At 39.8% G+C, this 19207-nt stretch overlaps 3 protein-coding genes across 3 annotated transcripts; 1 reads left to right on the plus strand and 2 right to left on the minus strand.

The window, feature by feature from the left end:
- Nucleotides 1–980: 980 nt before the first annotated feature.
- Nucleotides 981–2023, plus strand: LOC112224006 (hemoglobin subunit alpha-2-like). The gene is made up of 3 exons (XM_024387297.2): nt 981–1176; nt 1464–1671; nt 1821–2023. The coding sequence occupies exons 1-3, from the start codon at nt 1082–1084 to the stop codon at nt 1947–1949; spliced, it is 432 nt and encodes a 143-aa protein (XP_024243065.1). The 5' UTR covers nt 981–1081; the 3' UTR covers nt 1950–2023.
- A 2066-nt stretch (nt 2024–4089) lies between these two features.
- Nucleotides 4090–8387, minus strand: aqp8a.2 (aquaporin 8a, tandem duplicate 2). Its single transcript, XM_024387970.2, has 5 exons — nt 8037–8387; nt 7605–7731; nt 7084–7298; nt 6702–6836; nt 4090–4407 (listed from the first exon to the last, which is right to left on the minus strand). Exons 1-5 carry the CDS (start codon nt 8294–8296, stop codon nt 4365–4367), a joined length of 780 nt encoding a protein of 259 aa, XP_024243738.2. The 5' UTR covers nt 8297–8387; the 3' UTR covers nt 4090–4364.
- Nucleotides 8388–9018: 631 nt separating this feature from the next.
- aqp8a.1 (aquaporin 8a, tandem duplicate 1) lies at nt 9019–16838 on the minus strand. The gene is made up of 5 exons (XM_024387969.1): nt 16510–16838; nt 16172–16298; nt 11697–11911; nt 9497–9631; nt 9019–9277 (listed from the first exon to the last, which is right to left on the minus strand). Exons 1-5 carry the CDS (start codon nt 16785–16787, stop codon nt 9235–9237), a joined length of 798 nt encoding a protein of 265 aa, XP_024243737.1. The 5' UTR covers nt 16788–16838; the 3' UTR covers nt 9019–9234.
- Between the last annotated feature and the right edge of the window lie 2369 nt (nt 16839–19207).

Here is a 19207-nt window from a genome sequence, read left to right on the forward strand (position 1 = left end):
AAACCTCAAATTGCACTACAAGTTTGCAGGAAAATTATCCGGCAACAGGGTGATCTAATAAAGATCCTACATCTGTAGTGTTATATTTAAGCACATACAGTAGGCCCACACACGATCTCAGACGGTCTATGAGTGAAAGGCGAATATATGCGTTTTACATTTATTTCATGAAAGCATCCCAATAAAATGTATAACCATATGTCTCTCCACTGTGGCTATACTGTTCCCAAGCAGAGTATTCCTCATCATCACATATGCAGGCAAGTGCAGGAGATGGCAGCTGCCACATACATAACACATTCATAAAGACAGTTACATAACATTTCCTTTCCTCAGTATCACGATACCAGCCACTTTCATTCTAGAAATCATTATATTTGTTGAGAACCTATCGAATGTTGGTCTTCATTCTGTTTTTTCCCCCATCTGTTAATATCAAGTCACCACTCCTCTGTTAGCAACTCAATCAATTATAAAACGGTCACTTTCTATCTTCTTACTTGTGCACCATTTTAAGAAAGTAGAAATTGGTGCAAATGATCATCTATTTTCATAAGAACAGATCAATTGTCATACTTAGGTTATTGTCAAATAGCAAGCAGCAGTAAGTCTTCGCCATTGTTATATTGTGTAAGATATATTATTGCATTATAACAGATCATATCTGTTTCGTCGTAAGATATCAAAGTCCCTATTTTCAAAAAAGGTAGAATACATTTTTAGAGAAGTGTTTCTAGGCTATATTTAGCTTTAATAGATAGAGCGGCAACGCATAGCAATTAACTTGGTTACTCCTATATGTCTATGTCAAACGCGTAAGGATGTGCTGTGTTACCATACATAGCCTAAAGCGATAAGGCAAGACAACACCCTAAATTCACAGAACTGATGCTCCATCTCACTCCATCATTTTACTCAATTATCTCATCATAGCCAATAGAAAACGAGTAGAGGTGTGGTTTGGTGACATGTGTGTCTTGGGCCATAAAATAGGTGTCGGGATCCGTCTAACTCCAGACCCTTCTAAAGCTTCATTCATCCTCTGAATATCTTGTGTGGTACAGCAGAACCTCTTGCTAAAATGAGCCTGTCAGCGAAGGAAAAAGTAATCGTCAAGGACTTCTTTGCGAAAGTCTCCAGCAGGTCGGACGAGATCGGCGCCGAGGCTCTCGCCAGGTAAAGATGGAGATACTTTATCATCAGTTAGGCTACAACGGGGAGGAGTCTATCTAAACTCGTTCGATTTGTGGAAATTGTATTAGACATTATTATATTAAACAACTCTAATAGAATATGATCTAACAGGCCTATATGAATTTAAAAAAATACAAACCAGTTCCTGAAATTGACTGCATGACTGATACTTGTCAGATACCGAGTGTTATTGGTACTGAGTATTGATATGCTCGACAGAACAATTACCACTTACCCTAACCAATCATTTCTATCCTTCCTCCATGCAGGTTGATCGTGGTGTACCCCCAGACCAAGTCTTACTTCGGCCACTGGAAGGACCTGAGCCCCAACGGCGCTCCGGTTAGGAAGCACGGCATCACCGTCATGGGTGGCGTGTACGAGGCGGTGAGCAAGATCGATGACCTGGCCGGTGGTCTTCTGAACCTGAGCGAGCTGCACGCCTTCGTTCTTAGAGTTGACCCCGTCAACTTCAAGGTAATTTTCACGAACTATAGCCAATGTAACCATATGCTCTATAGGCGTATGGGCCATGTATTAGCCTACCTATAACGTTTGCAGAAGGTGTCATTGCACTTTTCTCAGCATAATCAAACGGACTCTTTGTTCTGTTTGTCCCTCGTCAGATTCTGTCCCACTGCATCATGGTGGTCTTGTCCATGTTGTTCGCCGAGGAGTTCACCCCTCAGATCCATGTTGCGGTGGACAAGTTCCTCGCCCTGGTGGCCCTGGCTCTGGCCGAGAAGTACCGCTAAAGGACCAATCAGCACTCACACCCGATGTGGTCCTCAGTGTGGAAATAAAAGGTCTTCTTTACTGAGAAATAAAAAGTGCAATCAATGAAATCGAAAGTTTCGATGGTCTTTCTTCGTACTTTTGTAAAAAAAAAAAAAGGGGAAAAAAAGGATGTTTGTGAGTTAGCTAGCTATAAAAAGTGGATGTCATAGTCGACAATAAGAGATTAAAACAATTGGAGTCACAAACTATAAAGCAAATACTTTCTACTAATTTCATTTTTTTTAGATAGCAAAAAATGTTATGAATGACACTATTAAATTACAATACTACTTATCCCAATAAATTGAAATGTTCGCAAAATGACTTATAATCAATATTAATAGCAATGCTATACTAATAACAAAAATTCGATTGGTAGTGCATGCTGGGTGCTTTTCGAATGCTCAAAGCGCTTTACATAATAATTTAGAAGGGGCATTTATACCTCATTCACTAGGACTGTAGTAGATCAACGTGACTTGTAAAACTATTCTGTTGTAGACATCTTTTGTGCTAGGCCTACATGAATAGGCCAACAGCCGCAACCTCCCAGTTTCTCAAATATAGGCCTACTAAGAAGATGTCAGGAAATATATCTGCGAAAGAAGTGTGAAATTCCAAGCAAACAACACGAATTAAAGCTCATGTGAAATTGTAATGGAGTCACTTCAACAATTTAAGAAACGAACAAATACACTGAGATAAATTAATTAAATGTAATGAAAATTACCACAATAAAGAGTATTTCTGAATTATTAAAATAGATTTAGCATAGACTTCTGTATTTCATGAGTGGAAACCTTCAGATTAACATATATATATATTATTAATAATGATTCAAATAACAAAAAAAGTATTTAGATAAAAATAATAGATAACAAACATTTCATTTTTTATACATGTCATTTTTTAGATTTATCACATTGGTTGCCTTACAATAGAAGAATGAAATAAAAGCCTGTCTGTTTTTGATGTAGGCTATTCTTATCAACATTTTGATGGGTAACTGTACATTTACTGTACTTACTGTATTTACTGTAGCCTACTTACTGTACTTAGGCTACTGTATAGGTCATACTGAGCCAGAACATCAACCATATAGCCGTTTTGAACTAAACACAAGGGGTTGCTATATTGTATTAAACAATTTACTATATGTATTTAAATATGTATTTTGTATTATTATATAAGATTATTTGTAATCATGTACTGCTACCCAAGACTTCTGGTCGTTCCTTCTATCGGTTTGGTTGCCAGAAACGTGACCCAGTCATTCAGTCTTTTTGTTCTGTATCTATGGAGGCGACCCAGTCGTTCGTTCTAAATATTCTATTGCCATACTGGCTGGCAACGTTCTTGTACCCTAGCTGCTGGCTGATGTTCTGATCGTGGTAGTCGCTGGGAGGATGTGCAACAACTTCCCATCCTCCCAGAGCATCTTTCCAGAAGTTATTGTCCTTGGTCGTGTCCGCTCTGGGCAGGTGGTACAAGCCCCTTCCCTCCATTCTCTCGACTAGGATTGGCTGGAGAGATGTCTCTGTCCAGTCGCAACAGCATAAAAAACGACACGTTTTGTTGGTTTCTTTTGACTTTGTTAATGTTGTTTGATGAGAAGGCTTGATGAGCTAAGAAAAGTCGAAGTGAGAATATACCGAAATTGTTTTATGATGAACAGCTTTAGGTCTACCAGTAAATTAAACTATATGATATTGAACTCTATTCAAAAGTGTGCCTCTTGGTAGACCTACTTCGAAGCAAACAAAAATAGAGAAATAATGAAAATATCGCAATATTTTTCATTAAGCAAATCATATACGCAATCAAACATGTAAGTAAGCATATTTATATGCTTTATTTGGGTGTACATTGGTGGTGATGAATGCTAAGTAAGCCCAATAATGTAGTAGGTCTATAATGCGTCATTAAAAGAGAGGTCAATTTCAACAGCTGAAACAGCGCCACCCAGGCCCAGGTGAAGTTTGACGTGCGGTGCTGCTATTAAAGCACCAACACGGCGGGCAGCGCCATATGGTCCGATCTGCACAATGCTATTAGCGCTGGTTTTGTGTTGTTGCCAGAGACCAATACATCCAGAAATACAAAATGAAACAACAAATGGACCAGTTGGATCCTGCCCAACGGGGGGGGCATCCACATCTTTATTGTTTAATTTAAAGGAAAAGCACGAAAGCAAACTGGAATCAGAGAGTACAATAAGAGTTATATTAGTACAATATGACATCTCCTATCTGCTGACGTTTACAAACCAGATTCATAGTCTTTCAAATTAAACAGAAATTCCAGTCTAAATTTACGTTTCTTAGAAAAAAAAGCTTTATAATATGACAAAAGTAGGAAGTAAGTGACTTGCATAGGACATGTAGAGTAGGATGTCACTTCATGATGACTCGTGTCTTCTCATCTCCAAGCACAAGTCTGGAAAAGAAAAGTGGGTATTTTACTCAAAATCACAACATAAACTAGACACGGATAAAGATATCACACTAGCAACATAAGGTATTTTGGGGGGCGGCCAGGATGCCAAGACAACGACCAAGATCGACGACCACCACATACTCACATATTTTTGCTTAATATGATTAGTCTGCCTAATATGAATAGCTTGCCTAATTGCTTACACATAACTTAAAACCATCTAATGTACAAAAGTGTTTAATCCATAAATCCCGTTGACAGAGATGTCAGGACAGAATTCTGGGCCTCAGGAACTGACAATCCAACCTTGAACTTGCTAAAATGCTGAACACCCCTCTCTGTTCCGGACAACATGACCAAGTAGCAGAAGTCTAACTGTTGCTAGTCAGTTCAACTTACAGTTGTATCAGTGTCATATCTACAATGTCTTCAGAAAGTATTCATACCCCTTGACTTAGTCCACATTTTGTTGTGTTACATCCTGCCTGACTTTAAAATGGATGACATTTATATTGTTTCTCTCACCCATCTACACACAATACCCCACAATGGCATAGTGAAAACATGTTTTTAGAAATGTTTGCAAATTTATTGAAATCTAAATGCAGAAATAACTCATTTACATAAGTATTCACACCCATGAGTCAATACTTTGTAGAAGCACCTTTGGCAGGGATTTCAGCTGTGAGTCTTTCTTTGTAAGTCTATTAGAGGTTTGCACACCTGGATTGTACAATATTTGCACATAGTTAGTTAAGCTCTGTCAAGTTGGTTGTTGATCATTGCTAGACAGCCATTTTCAAGTCTTGCCACAGATTTTCAAGCCAATTTAAGTCAAAACTGTAACCAGGCCACTCAAGAACATCCAATGTCATCTTGATAAGCAACTCCAGTGTATGTTTGGCCTTGTGTTACAATTCTTCAATCTCTGTCAAGTTGTTTGTTGATCATTGCTAGACAGCAGACTTAACCAGGTTTTCCTCTAGGATTTTGCCTGTGCTTAGCTCTATCCCGTTTCTTTTTATTTAAAAAAAAACTCCCTAGTCCTTGCCAATGACAAGCATACCCATAATGTGATGCAGCCACCACCATGCTTGAAAATATGAAGAGTGGTACTCAGTGATGTGTTGTGTTGGATTTGCACCAAACACAACACTTTGTATTCAGGATGTAAAGTTAATTTATTTGGCAAAGTATTGGCAGTTCTACAATCATGTCTGATTGCAAACAAGACACACATTTTGGATTTTTACAATTCTGTACAGGCTTCCTTCTTTTCACTCTGTCATTTTGGTTAGTATTGTGGAGTAACTACAATGTTGTTGAACCATCCTCAGTTTTCTCCTATCACAGCCATTCAATTCTGAAACTGTTTTAAAGTCACCATTGGTCTCATGGTGAAATCCCTGAGTGGTTTCCTTCCTCTCCAGCAAATTAGTTAGAAAGGACGCATGTATCTTTGTTACTCAGGTACTAACAGATGCCCTTTGCAGGCATTAGAAAACATCCCTGGTGTTTGTGGTTGAATCTGTGTTTGAAATTCACTGCTCGATTGAGGGACCTTACAGGTAATTGTACTGTATGTGTGGGGTACAGAGATGAGGTAGTCATAAAAACATTGTGTTAAACACTATATTTGCACAAAGAGTGAGTCCATGCAACTTATTATGTGACTTGTAAAGCAAACGTGTACTCCTAAACTTATTTAGGCTTGCCATAAAAAAGGTTTGGCACGAGACGTTTCAGCTTTTCATGTTTAATTAATTTGGAAAAATGTGTAAAAACATAATTCCACTTTGACATTATGGGGTATTGTGTATAGGCCAGTAGTATAAAATATCAAGTTCATCCATTTTAAATTCAGGGTGTTTCATAACAAAATGTGGAAGTCAAGTGGTGTGAATACTTTCGGAAGGCACCGATTTTTTATTAATTCAGAATGATTATAAAGTCTTGAGACTCAGAAGCATATTTTGCCTTTTGGCCATTTGTGTTTTAGCCATGCTCTTTAGCCACCATGCTATTGGCCTTGGTCTTTTAGCCCCTGGTACTCGTAGCCTTTGCAGTTTTACATAACCACCTGTATCCAGAAAGCTCTGTATTAAACTTTTTACCTTTACAAAGTCAACTTGCTACTGCAAAATTTGATCTATAGTACGCAGGATATCAAGTACATTGTAGAAGGATGTATATATTTTCGTAAATGTAAATGTATGGAATTTGAAAAAAGAAAAGACAACACATTACAGGTTTGAACATATTTTATGTGATGGCCTATCTACTGTGTCTCTCACCTCACTAGTCCTGCTGCCAGTAGACCTCCTGCGATAGGACCAGCCCAGTAAACCCAATGGTAGGTCCAGTAGTTGGCCATTACCGCTGGCCCCAGAGCCCTGGCTGGGTTCAGACAGGTTCCAGACACATCCCCCCTGCACCAGCACACAGACAGGTTAAGTGCTTAAGTACTAATATCTAGGATAACAGTCAACACCAACTTTAGAGAAATCAGAGATGCTGTTTGGTAAAGGGGATATTATCTGGCACATGATACAACCTTGGCAATATGTCTGAAACTGACTATTGGTGAATTCTGAGCATGTGGGTATTGCAATAGTCTAGAATTCTTAGGGCAGGCTTAATATTGTACAATTCAATAAATATCTTCTCTCAACTCACCCTGCCAGAATGTTGATGATGACAGTACAGCCTACCAGGAAAGGCACCATTGGGCTTTTGCTCTTTGCATTGACCGCCCCTAGCAATACTACCATGGTAACCAGGCACGTCATGGCGATCTCTCCAAATATGGCTCCCGCCAGCTGGTCCTCTGATTGGAGGATAGTAAACGCCGCTCCGGTGGCGTTGGCATAGTTCTCCTTTGATGTCATCATCTGAGGGACAGTATACATCAGTCAACTGCTGACCTGCATATTGCAGGAGGTAAGCACAGCAGTACACCACTTCACATTAGTGACAAATGTATTCATAAAAGCTCTAGGCCTATACAAATAATTGATTGATTGATTTTCTTAACTTTATAAGAATGCCTTTCCCTGATTTTGTCCCCAGGCTCAATGAGAGCCGGCTGGTGGAAGAGTTGAAATTTTACACTATAGAATTAGAAGCTGTTCCCCATTTGTACCACTGAACCTGTTCATTAGAGGTTACCGCAGGTGAACATTAATAACTCAACTGACCTTTGACATGGCAGCTCCCAGCACCCCTCCTAATAACTGGCTGATAAGGTATGGGACAACCATGAACAGTTTCATGCCTCCACACAGGTAGATGGCAATGGTGAAGGGAGGGTTGAAATGGGATCCACTGCATGAAGAGAAGGATCTAGTAAGCTGCATTAAAAAAGCCTACACACTGATATAATTATTCAAATTCAATTGTATAAAATTATTTGCTTCTTTAACAAACTATTTTTCATACATATATTTTTTCAGATAATTTTTTATCCAAAATACATTTTATTCCAATTTATATCTTGAGAAAATAAGAAATAGTTATCTGCACAGTAGACCATTAGCTTGCTGCAAGCAAAGCTTTAAGTTGCATGAAAAAGGCAGGTGAGGTAAGATCACACAGTTAAGATCAACCAGACCAGTACAGGTGAGTCCTACCTGATCTGATCCATGCATGCCACCATGACAGCCACAGCCAGGCCATGGACCAGCGCCGGCTGTACCCTGCCTGCTGACTCAACGTTCTCAATGACCGACACACACCCGATGAAGACAAAGAACATGGTTCCCACCACCTCTGCCAGGCAGGGTTGGATGATGCGCTCAAACGTGTTGGGAGGCCGAACCGGGGGAGGCTTCTTGGTGCCACTCATCAGAGTCGAGTGTCCCTCATCCAGCTCCATTTTCTCAACTCCCATTGTGTCTGTCTGGACCTCAAGAGTAAATCTGACTGTCCGTCTGACTGTCTAGTTGAAGTGTCTGAGATACAAGTGAGCGACTTATGATAGTGTCTTGACAATTTATAATCACTGGCGGTCTATATTGATATTGCCTCATTGTTTGACCCACTGACCATAAACCTTGGCAGGGCAATTTCTAGACATATTTTATTCTGCTCCTTGACCTCATTCTGATAGAGGCAGTTCATACCAGTTCAACAAAGGACTTCTTAGCCTGAAGTGTGCCCAACAGCTTTACAAGACAGCATGAGGGGGAGGCAACGTCATGTTCATGCCTTGCAAATCGATAAGGGTAAACTTCAGTTGCTAAGTTGGCTAAGGCTACCAGAGGTTAGAAGTGTCTTGATAAAGGTCTCTATGTCACAATCTGAAAGTTAAATGGAAGGACATTGACAAGGTCACCTACTCACAATGCTTTCTATATCGACATATTTTACATTTGAGACACTGTCATAGACAGGGATGCATTTATTGTCAATAAATTATATATATATGCATGCAAGCTGAAGTGTGATTTGACCAAATTTGGTCAGTGAGTTCAAGGCCTCTGTTGAGTTCTGGAAGTTATTACACCACCTATCATGTAATAAAATAGTCATAAACTATTAATGTTTTCCATTTAAGAACTTTGAACCAAACATATCAACAATGATTGATGGACTGAATGGCCAGAAGTGATCATAGGTTTGAATGTAATGTATTTATGCAAACAGTTTTTGTTTTATAGTTCACTACAGTTCAATAAAACATGATGTGTACGACAAGATGGGAACTGCAAAGGTTCTGCAAGCTATAGAGGGCAATACAATACTTGGGAAGACAATGACATTGTTTTTGAAAAAAAAGCATAGCAAACACATTGTCAAAAAGGCTCCCATTGCTCCGAGGCGGCACATTCACTTCAGGACAAGACGAGTTTTCTGGTCTCCCAACAACAACCTGTGTACAAAAATCTGACCTAAATAATAGTAAACAATACATTAATTACAATGCGATGAAGAAATATTCTCCTAGTGACTGTATACAGTATGACTATAACATGCTGAAACCGTATGGAAATGCAGTGCCATTTTAGTGCCTATTTTAGGCAATAATCTATGGCCTAAAGGTAATACAATTTATAAATGGGTAATGAAAGCTGGGCGTGCTGTATCCTACCTGACCAAGCTGCCAGTGATAAGGGCCCCTGCCATCGGTCCCACCCAGTAGATCCAGTGGTACTCCCAGTAGTTAGCTACCACTGCAGGGCCAAACGCCCGCGCTGGGTTCATACACCCTCCAGATGCTGACCCTCTGAAAGACCAATGGGACAAACACATCTGGTTACTATATTGATAGAACTATGCATTACATTAGATCAATTCATGTATTCATATAATTAATCATTATCAGGCAGGCAGTGATGTCAATGGCAATGCCCTCTTTGTTTCTGCTGTGACATTTCTTGTTGTTGTCGATAACAACAAATAGCACAGCAGAAATAGTATCGAAACTGTTCTGCTGCGAACACTTGTCATTTCAAAACACCATTCATCACCAAACCATTTGATGTTGCAAATTTAGTGTGGGAAATGAGGAAAAATTATTGTTGTCGATAAATAATGACAAACCTCCTGGCATTGCCAACAGATGGAAAGCTACTGAGGATGGTAGCTGACTCGAGAGCCTCTCCCATCTGTCATATCTTTAATCTGAACCTAGAGGAAAGTCTTTGTCCTCAGGTCTGGAGTGAAGCCAAAGTCGTTCAGCTACCCAATAGTGGTAAACCGGCCTTTACTGGTTCTAACAGCATACCTATCCGCTTGCTGTCAGCTCTTAGCAAACTGTTGGAAAAAAAGGTGTTTGACCAAATACAATACTACTTCTTTAAACAAATTAACAACAGACTTTCAGCATGCTTATAGAGAAAAGCACTCAGCATGTACTTTACTGACACAAATGACTAATGATTGGTTGAAAGAAATTGATAATAAGAAGATTGTGGAAGCTGTACTGTTAGATTCCTGTACAGCATTTGATATTATTGATCATAACCTGTTGATGAGAAAACTTGTGTGCTATGGCTTTTTCAAATCTGCCATATCGCGGATTCAGAGCTATCTATCTAATAGAACTCAAAGGGTTTTCTTTAATGGAAGCTTCTCTAATGTCAAACATGTAAAGTGTGGTGTACTACTGGGCAGTGCTCTAGGCCCTCTACTCCATTCTAATTTTACCAATGACTTGCCACTGACATTGAATAAAGCATGTGTGTCCATGTATGCTGATGATTCAACCATATATGCATCAGCAACCAAAGCTAATGAAGTCACTGAAACCCTTAACAAAGAGTTGCAGTCTGTTTTGGAATATGTGGCCAGTAATAAACTGGTCCTCGACATCTCCAAAATCTCTAAGAGCATTGTATTTGTTACAAATCATTCCCTAAGTTCTTAACCTTAGCTGAATCTGGTAATGAATGGTGTGGCTGTTGAAAAAGTTTAGGAGACTAAATTACTTGCTGTTACCTTAGATTGTAAACTGTAATTGTCAAAACATATACTGCAGATTCAATGGTTGTAAAGATGGGGAGAGGTCTGTCCGTAATAGGCTCTAGTTTGATATTTTCTTGATTATTGTCCAGTCATTTATTTTAAGTGCTGCAAAGAAAGACCTAGTTAAGCTGCAGCTGGCCCAGAACCGTGCGGCACGTCTTGCTCTTCATTGTATTCAGAGGGCTGATATTAATACTATGTATGCCAGTCTCTCTTGGCTAAGAGTTGAGGAAAGACTGACTGCGTCAATTCTTGATTTTCTAAGAAACATTAATGTGTGGGAAATTCCAAATTGTTTGCATAGTCAACTTACACACAGCACTGACACAAACACTTACCCCACCAGACATGCCAACAGGGGTCTTTTCATAGTCCCCAGGTCCAGAATTTTTTTTCAAGGAAACTTACAGTATTATACAGAGCCATGATTGCATGGAACTCCCTTCCATCATATATAGCGCAAGTGGACAGCAAACCTGGTTTCAAAAACAAATAAAGCAACACCTCTCCTCTATGTGACCTACTTGCTGTGTGTATGTACTGACATGTATGTGTAACTGATAGATGCACACACACACCCCATGTTAACGTTTTTAAATGTATGTAAATTGTAAAGTCTTTTGTCTGTAATGTATTTTTCGCTATATGTCGGACCCCATTAAGACTAGCTGTCACCATTGGCATCAGCTAACGGTGATCCTATTAAATCTAAATCTAAACCATCTATCATGACAATGCATTACATACTGTAGGCCTCAGGTGTTTCCAAACAATCTGTATCTATTGACATTCATGGGTCTCCATAGATTTTCCTCAGCCCTTACCCAGCCAGTATGTTAGCAGTCACAGTGAGCCCGATGCAGAGTGGGGCCAGTGGTGTACGGGTCCTGCCGTTCACAGCCCCCATACAGACCACTAGGGACAGGAAGAGGGTCATGACTATCTCTGCTACAGTGGCACTGCCGATGGCTCCGTTGGTTTTAACCACGTTGAACACTCCCCCTGCTGCACTGGCATAGCTGATGGTGGAGGATGCTGCCTGAGGAATATCACAACATCTGTATGATTACATTGGGTTATATTTCCTTTTATTAAACACAATCTGAAGGTCTTTTGTTTCTTCATAGATACGAATGCTTTTGAAAAAATGATTAGGCCTATTTTAATATCCAAGCTGAACAAAGATGTACATCATTGACGTGTTTTATTCCAAGAAAACGCTCTGTCTTCGCTTTGTAACATGAGCGATAGCTGCTCTATAATACCTGCCAAGTGCAGCGAATAGGGGAGACTGGGGCTGGTTCTCTTATCATTGGTTGGTACTAACGTAGCCTATTACACCAATCGAGAGGGTGCTCTGTAACCTAGTCATTTTAGAATTAATGTGTGCGACTTATTTGCAAGAGGTCATCTGGTCAATTCATACTGGCATATCTAAATATTGAGGAGCAGGGATTCTGTGTTTTTACATGAGCTGAAAGTAAAACATAAATGTCTTGATGTTTTAATTGTTTTAAGTATAGGAGTAGGCTATCCTTGAACAATTCATTTATATTTTTGAAAAGAGGAAAGGAAGAGCTATAGCTAGACTACTATGATTTCTAAATTGTTGCCAGGGTAAGCCATGTGGTAATTAGCATCATAGGCCATACCAGAGGAAGATGTTTTGGGGTGAGGGCGCTGAATTTATTTTGCTTGCTGGGGGGAGATTTGCACTGCTACTAACAAAATGTTTCAGAGGTACACTTCAAAAGTATGTGGACACCTGCTCACCGAACATCTCATTCCAAAATCATGGGCATTAATATGGAGTTGGTCCCCACTTTGCTGCTATAACAGCCTCCTGTATTCTGGGAAGGCTTTCTACTAGATGTTAGAACATTGCTGCAGGGACTTGCTTCCATTCACCGACAACAGCATTAGTGAGGTCGGCCAATGACGTTGGGCGATTAGGCCTGGCTCGCAGTCGGCATTCCAATTGGGGTTGAGGTCAGGGCTCTGTGCCAGTCAAGTTCTTCCACACCGATCTCGACAAACCATTTGTTTATGGACCTCAATTTGTGCACAAGGGCATTGTCATGATGAGACAGGAAATGGCATTCCCCAAACTTTTGCCATAAATTTGGAAACACACAATTGTTTAGAATGTCATTGTATGCTGTAGCGTTAAGATTTCCCTTCACTGGAACTAAGGGGCCCAGCCTGAACCATGAAGTGTGATTCATTACTCCAGAGAACACATTTTTCACTGCTCCAGAGTCCACTACCAGTTCGCGGCTGATCCGTTGTTGCTCTTTGACGTTTCCACTTCACAATAACAGCACTTACAGTTGACGGGGCAGCTCTAGCAGGGCAGAAATTTGGCTAACTGATTTTTAGAAATGACAGTGCCACGTTGAAAGTCACTGAGCTCTTCAGTGCGAGCCATTCTACTGCCAATGTTTGTCTATGGAGATTGCATGTCTGTGTGCTTGATTTTATACACTTGTCAGCAACGGGTGTGGCTGAAATAGCCAAATCCACTAATTTGAAGGCAAGTCAACATACCTTTGGCCATTTAGTGTATCAACCCACTGAGTAATACGTCAATTCAACGTCTATTCCACGTTGATTCAAAGTAATTTCAGCCAAATGATGTGGAAACAACTTTGAGTCAACCAGTGTGTGCCCAGTGGGAAGTTAGGATATTGCATGCATGCTTACAAGAAACCCAAACCGGCTGCGTGCGTCCGCCATCATGCATAAATGTATTTTGTCCCCCCACACCAAACGCAATCACGACACGCAGGTTAAAATATCAAAACAAACTCTGAACCAATTACATTCATTTGGGGACAGGTCGAAAAACATTAAACATTTGAACACTTGCACTTGCTAGCAAATTTGTCCTTTTTAGCTAGCTTTCTGTTTCTAGCTAATTTGTCCTGGGATATAAACATTGATTTGTTATTTTACCTGAAATGCGCAAAGTCCTCTACTCCGACAATGAATCCACACATAAAATGTTCAACCGAATCGTTTCTAGTCATCTCTCCTCCTTCTAGGCTTTTTCTTCTCTGGACTTTATATTGGCAACTTTCATAAATTAAGTGCATTACCGCCACTGACCTCATTCGTCTTTCAATCACCCACGTGGGTATAACCAATGAGGAGATGGCACGTGGATACCTTCTTCTATAAACCAATGAGGAGATGGAAGAGGCAGGACTTGCAGCACAATCTGCGTCACTAATAGAACTGACTTCTATTTTAGCCCTTGGCAACGCAGATGCTCATTGGCGCGCGCGAGCAGTGTGGGTGCAATAATTTAGATTTCAAAATGTATTTTGCAACACGAGTGGTGTAGTCAGCCTGTTACAGTCAAACAACCAATAGCTTACTGCACGCCTCTGGTTCTTTTCCTGTGTTTGGTCCGGACTGCACTCTCATTTGCAGCAAACTGCACCAAGGTACCAATGGAATCGGGACCGAGACTATACTTTTATGCGAACCACAGTGCGTTTCAACAAGGCACACATCATTTTAACGTGGATAATTGGGTAATATTTGGTAGAGTCGTTGATCAATGAGATTCCAACCTATATTCACCCACTCAAAAAGACAACCACAAGTTAGTTGTCACTATGCTTTCAACCATCTAAAAGCTGTGTTACAGCCTGAATTAAAAATGGATTAAATAGATTTTTTCAAATGTATTGAAAATTAAATACAGAAATGTCTCAGGAAAATTCAATGTCTTCTTGGTAAGCAACTCCAGTGTAGATTTGGCCTTGTGTTTTAGGTTAATGCCCGGCTGAAAGGGGAATTTGTCTCCCAGTATCTCTTGGAAAGCAGACTGAACCAGATTTTCCTCCCTGTGCTTAGCTCTATTCCGTTTTATCCTAAAATAATCACCCTAGTCCTGGCCAATGACAAGCACACCCATAACATGATGCAGCCAACACCATGCTTGAAAATATGATTTGGACTCAGTGATGAGTTGGACTCAGTGATGTGTTGTGTTGAATTTGCCCCAAATATAACACCTTGTATTCAGGACATATTTCTTTGACACATTTTGACAAATTATTTTTGCGCCTTATTGCAAAAATGATGCATGTTTTGGAGTATTTTTATTCTGTAGAGCCTTTCTTATTTTCACTTTTCACTCTCATTTAGGTTAGTATTGTGGAGTAATTACAATGTTGTTGATCCATCCTCCATTCGTTTTCTCCTATAACAGCCATTATTAAACTATGTAACTGTTTAAAATCACCATTGGTCTCATGTTGAAATCCCTGAGCGGTTTCTTTCCTCTCCGGCAACTGAGTTAGGAAGGACGCCTGCATTTTGTAGTGACTGGGTGTATTGATACACCTTCTAAAGTGTAATGAATAACTTCATCATGCTCAAAAGTGCATTCAATGTCATTCATTTATTTTACCCATCTACCAAAAGGTGCCCTTCTTTGAGTCTATATTTGAAATTCACTGCTCGACTGAGGGACACTACAGATAATTGTATGTGTGGGGTACAGAGACGAGGTAGTCATTAAAAAAAAGTCAAAAAGTGTGAATACTTTCTGAAGGCACTGTACTGTATTACAAAAGTAATATTGAATTGTGTTTGGTTGACAACACAACCAAACATCAACATTATAAGGAGATGTATCTACTGCATGGATAGTTCCATCTGAGCCACTGGCTTAATCCCATTCTTTACCTTTTATTTTTGGTTGAGTTGGAGAATACAACATATAATTTGTTAACTTGCTTACAAGTTATTTGGCTATTTATTGTATTTCGAAAGTGATATTGAATTATGTTTGGTTGTCAACACAACCAAGTATTGACATTTTAAAGGAGATGTATCTTCTGCTTGGATAGTTCCTTCTGTGCCACTGACTCAGTCTGGCTTTAATTCCAGTTTGTCTACAAATTAATAACTGATATGACGGATTCATGTCTCCATCGCAACCAAAAATCCAGAGAACAGAACAAAATCAAATCAAAAATTCATTGCACTTTAAAGTTTGATTTATTCCTATTCTTTAATTTAGATTTTTGGTTTTGATGGAGACATGAATCCTGAAAACAACAGTTTATCATGATTACTTTTTTCAAAACCAATGTATTTTCCACGTGTCACAATACATTGACAAATTGCGTTGAAACAACATTGATTCAAACAGTTTGTGCCCGGTGGGTTATTTGGTGCACACCCCAGTACGGTTAGTGTTCCCACTTGTCCAATCTAACCAAATTTAGGGGTTAATCGCTCCAGAGTTCGAAAAAAAAACTTGGTATGAAAGCCCCCTTACCTTTGCCAAGCCAGCCCCAATCATCCCCCCCACCATCTGGGAGAGTATATATGGCCCCAGTAGGATGACGTCCAGTCCTCCACTAATGCACACACTCACAGACACAGCTGGGTTGAAGTGGCCACCGCTGGGTTCCGAAAGAATTAGGAGGTGTACAATCACATTGAAAAAATGTAAAACATTGATAAAAGAGATTCATACATGTGTTACAGCTATAAATCTCAAGTCATGTGAACAAAATTCTATTTTAGCCCAAAGTTGAAATCATTCATAAAAACATCCAAATACTTTCTGACCTTAGAGGAGGGAGATGTTAACAGGTGTCAGCATGTCCTCACCTGATCTCTCCCAGCACAGCGATAACAATCACCAGCGCCAGCCCATGAGCCAGAGCAGGCTGGAGACTCCCCGGAACGCCGGCGTTCTCAATAACAGACCCGCATCCCACGAAGATGAAAAGGGCGCATCCCACCACCTCAGCCAAGCACGGCTGGATATATCTCTCAAAGGTGGTAACTATCTTTCTGGAGTTGAAAACCTCTGAACCTGGCCCTGACTCCACAGTGTCAGTCCCAGCCACGGTGAAGAGCTCTGTCTTTGACTCTTTCACGGACATGTTGCTCAGCTGTCTCCTGCTGCTCTCTGTGTGTCACATACACCTGCTCTGTTAAGTGGTCAGCCAGAGCATGATACATGCCGTGATAAAAGTGCAGACAGGAGAGGCAGGACCGTCATATTGGGGTGGTCCCAGGATATGTGTGGGAGTATTCATATCGCCAACACCCCTTAATGTGGTGACATGTTTTGGCACACATCCCCATTTCTGAGTATAGTAATAGCCGTAGTGTTAGTGGTTATTGTAGTGGATGAAGAATTGATGATGGAAAGACGAGGATTAGCTTATCAGGTAACACAGCGGTAATAAATCGTGTTCATAATTAGCCTAGTAAGTAGGCATAGCTGCGAAAGAACAATATCAAGTGCGTTGAATTGTCCTACTTGCCTACTTAAAGGGGCAATCTGTTGTTGCTACATCTATTTTGGACGTATAAATTAATAATATTATCACGCCCTGACCTTAGAGAGCTTTTTATGTCTCTATTTTGGTTTGGTCAGGGTGTGACTAGGGTGGGCATTCTATGTTCTTTTTTCTATGTTTTGCATTTCTTTGTTTTGGCCGGGTGTGGTTCTCAATCAGGGACAGCTGACTATCGTTGTCTCTGATTGGGAACCATACTTAGGTAGCTTTTTCCCACCTATGTTTTGTGGGTAGTTGTTTTCTGTTTAGTGTTCTGCACCTGACAGGACTGTTTCAGTTTCGTTTTGCACTTTGTTATTTTGTTTCAGTGTTCAGTTTAATAAAAGTCATGAACACTTACCACGCTGCACTTTGGTCCGATTCTTCCTCATCAGACGACGACGACCGTTACAAATATGTACCCATCGATTTTTTAAGAATATAACTTACAAATGCCTCATGAGCTTAGTTCAACTGAAGTACCCCGTAAGAACCCAACATACAAGCCTGTTTTACTCCAAAGTTTGTAAACAAAGTAAATCTTAACAAACACTATATAGCCTCAAAACATGGTTAAAACTAAAATGTTGATATGATGGATGGTCAGTCCTTGCATCCATAGCTCTGTCTATGAGTAGTTCTTCAGGCCAATCCCTTAGCTTTTTACCAAAGCAGAGGCAGGGAATATTCTTTGTCATTCTTTCAATTAAGGACTCTAGCTTTAATAACTTTAATTAGGCCTAATAGATGTTAATAAGCAAAGGTTATGTTGTAAGTATTCAAGGCCATTTAACATGTTATCAGCAGCACTATCTACAGTGCCTTCAGAAAGTATTCACACCCCTTGACTTTATCCACATCTTGTTGTGTTACAGCCGGAATTTAAAATGCATTCAATTAAGATTTTTTGCACACAATACCCCACACTGTCAAAGTGGAATTTGTTTTTTAACATGTTAACAAATTAATTTAAAATTAAAAGTTGAAATGTCTTGAGTCAAAAGCTATTCAACCCCTTGTGATGTGTAAAAAAGCAGACATTGAATATTATTAATTACACTTTGGATGGCGTATCAATACACCCAGTCACTACAAAGATACAGACGTCCTTACTAACTCAGTTATTGGAGAGGAAGGAAACAGCTCAGGGATTTCACCATGAGGCCAATGGTGACTTTAAGACAGTTACAGAGTTGAATGGCTGTGAGGAAGGATCAACAGCATTGTAGTTACTCCACATTACTAACTTAATTGACAGAGTGAAAAGAAGGACAGCTGTACAGAATACAAATATTTCAAAACATGCATCCTTTTTGCAACAAGGCACCAAAATAATACTGCAAAACATTTTCACAAAGCAATTCAGTGTTTGTCCTGATACAAAGTGTTATGTTTGGGGCAAATCCAATATAACACTTTACTTAGTGCCATTCTACATTTTTTCAAGCATAATAGTGTCTGCATCATGTTATGGGTTCAGAGGCGATTTTAGCACTTCTAAATCTTGGTGGGGCAAACTCCCCAAAGCCACTACACAACACTAAACAAGACAAGAATTGCACTATAATAGTGACAAACGGTGCCCACAAACTGTTAGGGCCTACATAAAGCTGTCCCCAACAGCAGTCCCAACACCTTACCACTACTACACCTGACTATAAGCGGAGCCTTGTCTGGCAGCAAAACAGTTCATTCAGCCTCATTTACTGCCTTTAAAAAAAGATAGCTGATTTGGCTGACTTGCTTAAACAAATGTGGTTTCTACTGACAATTGAGATGTACAAACTATGGCATAAGTGGATGACGAGTAGATAAGAGGAAATCCGTAATTTCGATTAAGACATTAATGAGCGAGCTAGGATGGACATTGTCAATATAACTATTTGTTCAGCACTTTTGAAAAGTACAGCGACAGAATTCAGAACATGGCCATTCTTACAGTATTCTCCCTGTACACCAAGTCAGAACCATAGGATAAATAAAGGGGGCAAATAAGCAGACAATGAAACTATTACAAT

This window comes from Oncorhynchus tshawytscha, linkage group LG25, assembly GCF_018296145.1.
Source record: "Oncorhynchus tshawytscha isolate Ot180627B linkage group LG25, Otsh_v2.0, whole genome shotgun sequence".
NCBI lineage: Eukaryota > Metazoa > Chordata > Actinopteri > Salmoniformes > Salmonidae > Oncorhynchus > Oncorhynchus tshawytscha.

Bases quoted from the DNA above. Each gene is read 5' to 3' on its own strand.
- aqp8a.1 (XM_024387969.1), bottom strand. From the start codon at position 16,787: ATGTCCGTGAAAGAGTCAAAGACAGAGCTCTTCACCGTGGCTGGGACT. The intron at 11,912-16,171 runs GTAAGGGGGCTT...GATATTCCTCAG, and splicing joins TTGGGGCTGGCTTGGCAAAG to GCAGCATCCTCCACCATCAG. The intron at 9,632-11,696 runs GTAAGGGCTGAG...TTGGTCTTTCAG, and splicing joins ACTGCTAACATACTGGCTGG to AGGGTCAGCATCTGGAGGGT.
- LOC112224006 (XM_024387297.2), top strand. From the start codon at position 1,082: ATGAGCCTGTCAGCGAAGGAAAAAGTAATCGTCAAGGACTTCTTTGCG. The intron at 1,177-1,463 runs GTAAAGATGGAG...TCCTCCATGCAG, and splicing joins GGCGCCGAGGCTCTCGCCAG to GTTGATCGTGGTGTACCCCC. The intron at 1,672-1,820 runs GTAATTTTCACG...GTCCCTCGTCAG, and splicing joins TTGACCCCGTCAACTTCAAG to ATTCTGTCCCACTGCATCAT.
- aqp8a.2 (XM_024387970.2), bottom strand. From the start codon at position 8,296: ATGGGAGTTGAGAAAATGGAGCTGGATGAGGGACACTCGACTCTGATG. The intron at 7,732-8,036 runs GTAGGACTCACC...CTCTTCATGCAG, and splicing joins GCATGCATGGATCAGATCAG to TGGATCCCATTTCAACCCTC. The intron at 4,408-6,701 runs GTGAGAGACACA...TTTCTTTTCCAG, and splicing joins CTGGCAGCAGGACTAGTGAG to ACTTGTGCTTGGAGATGAGA.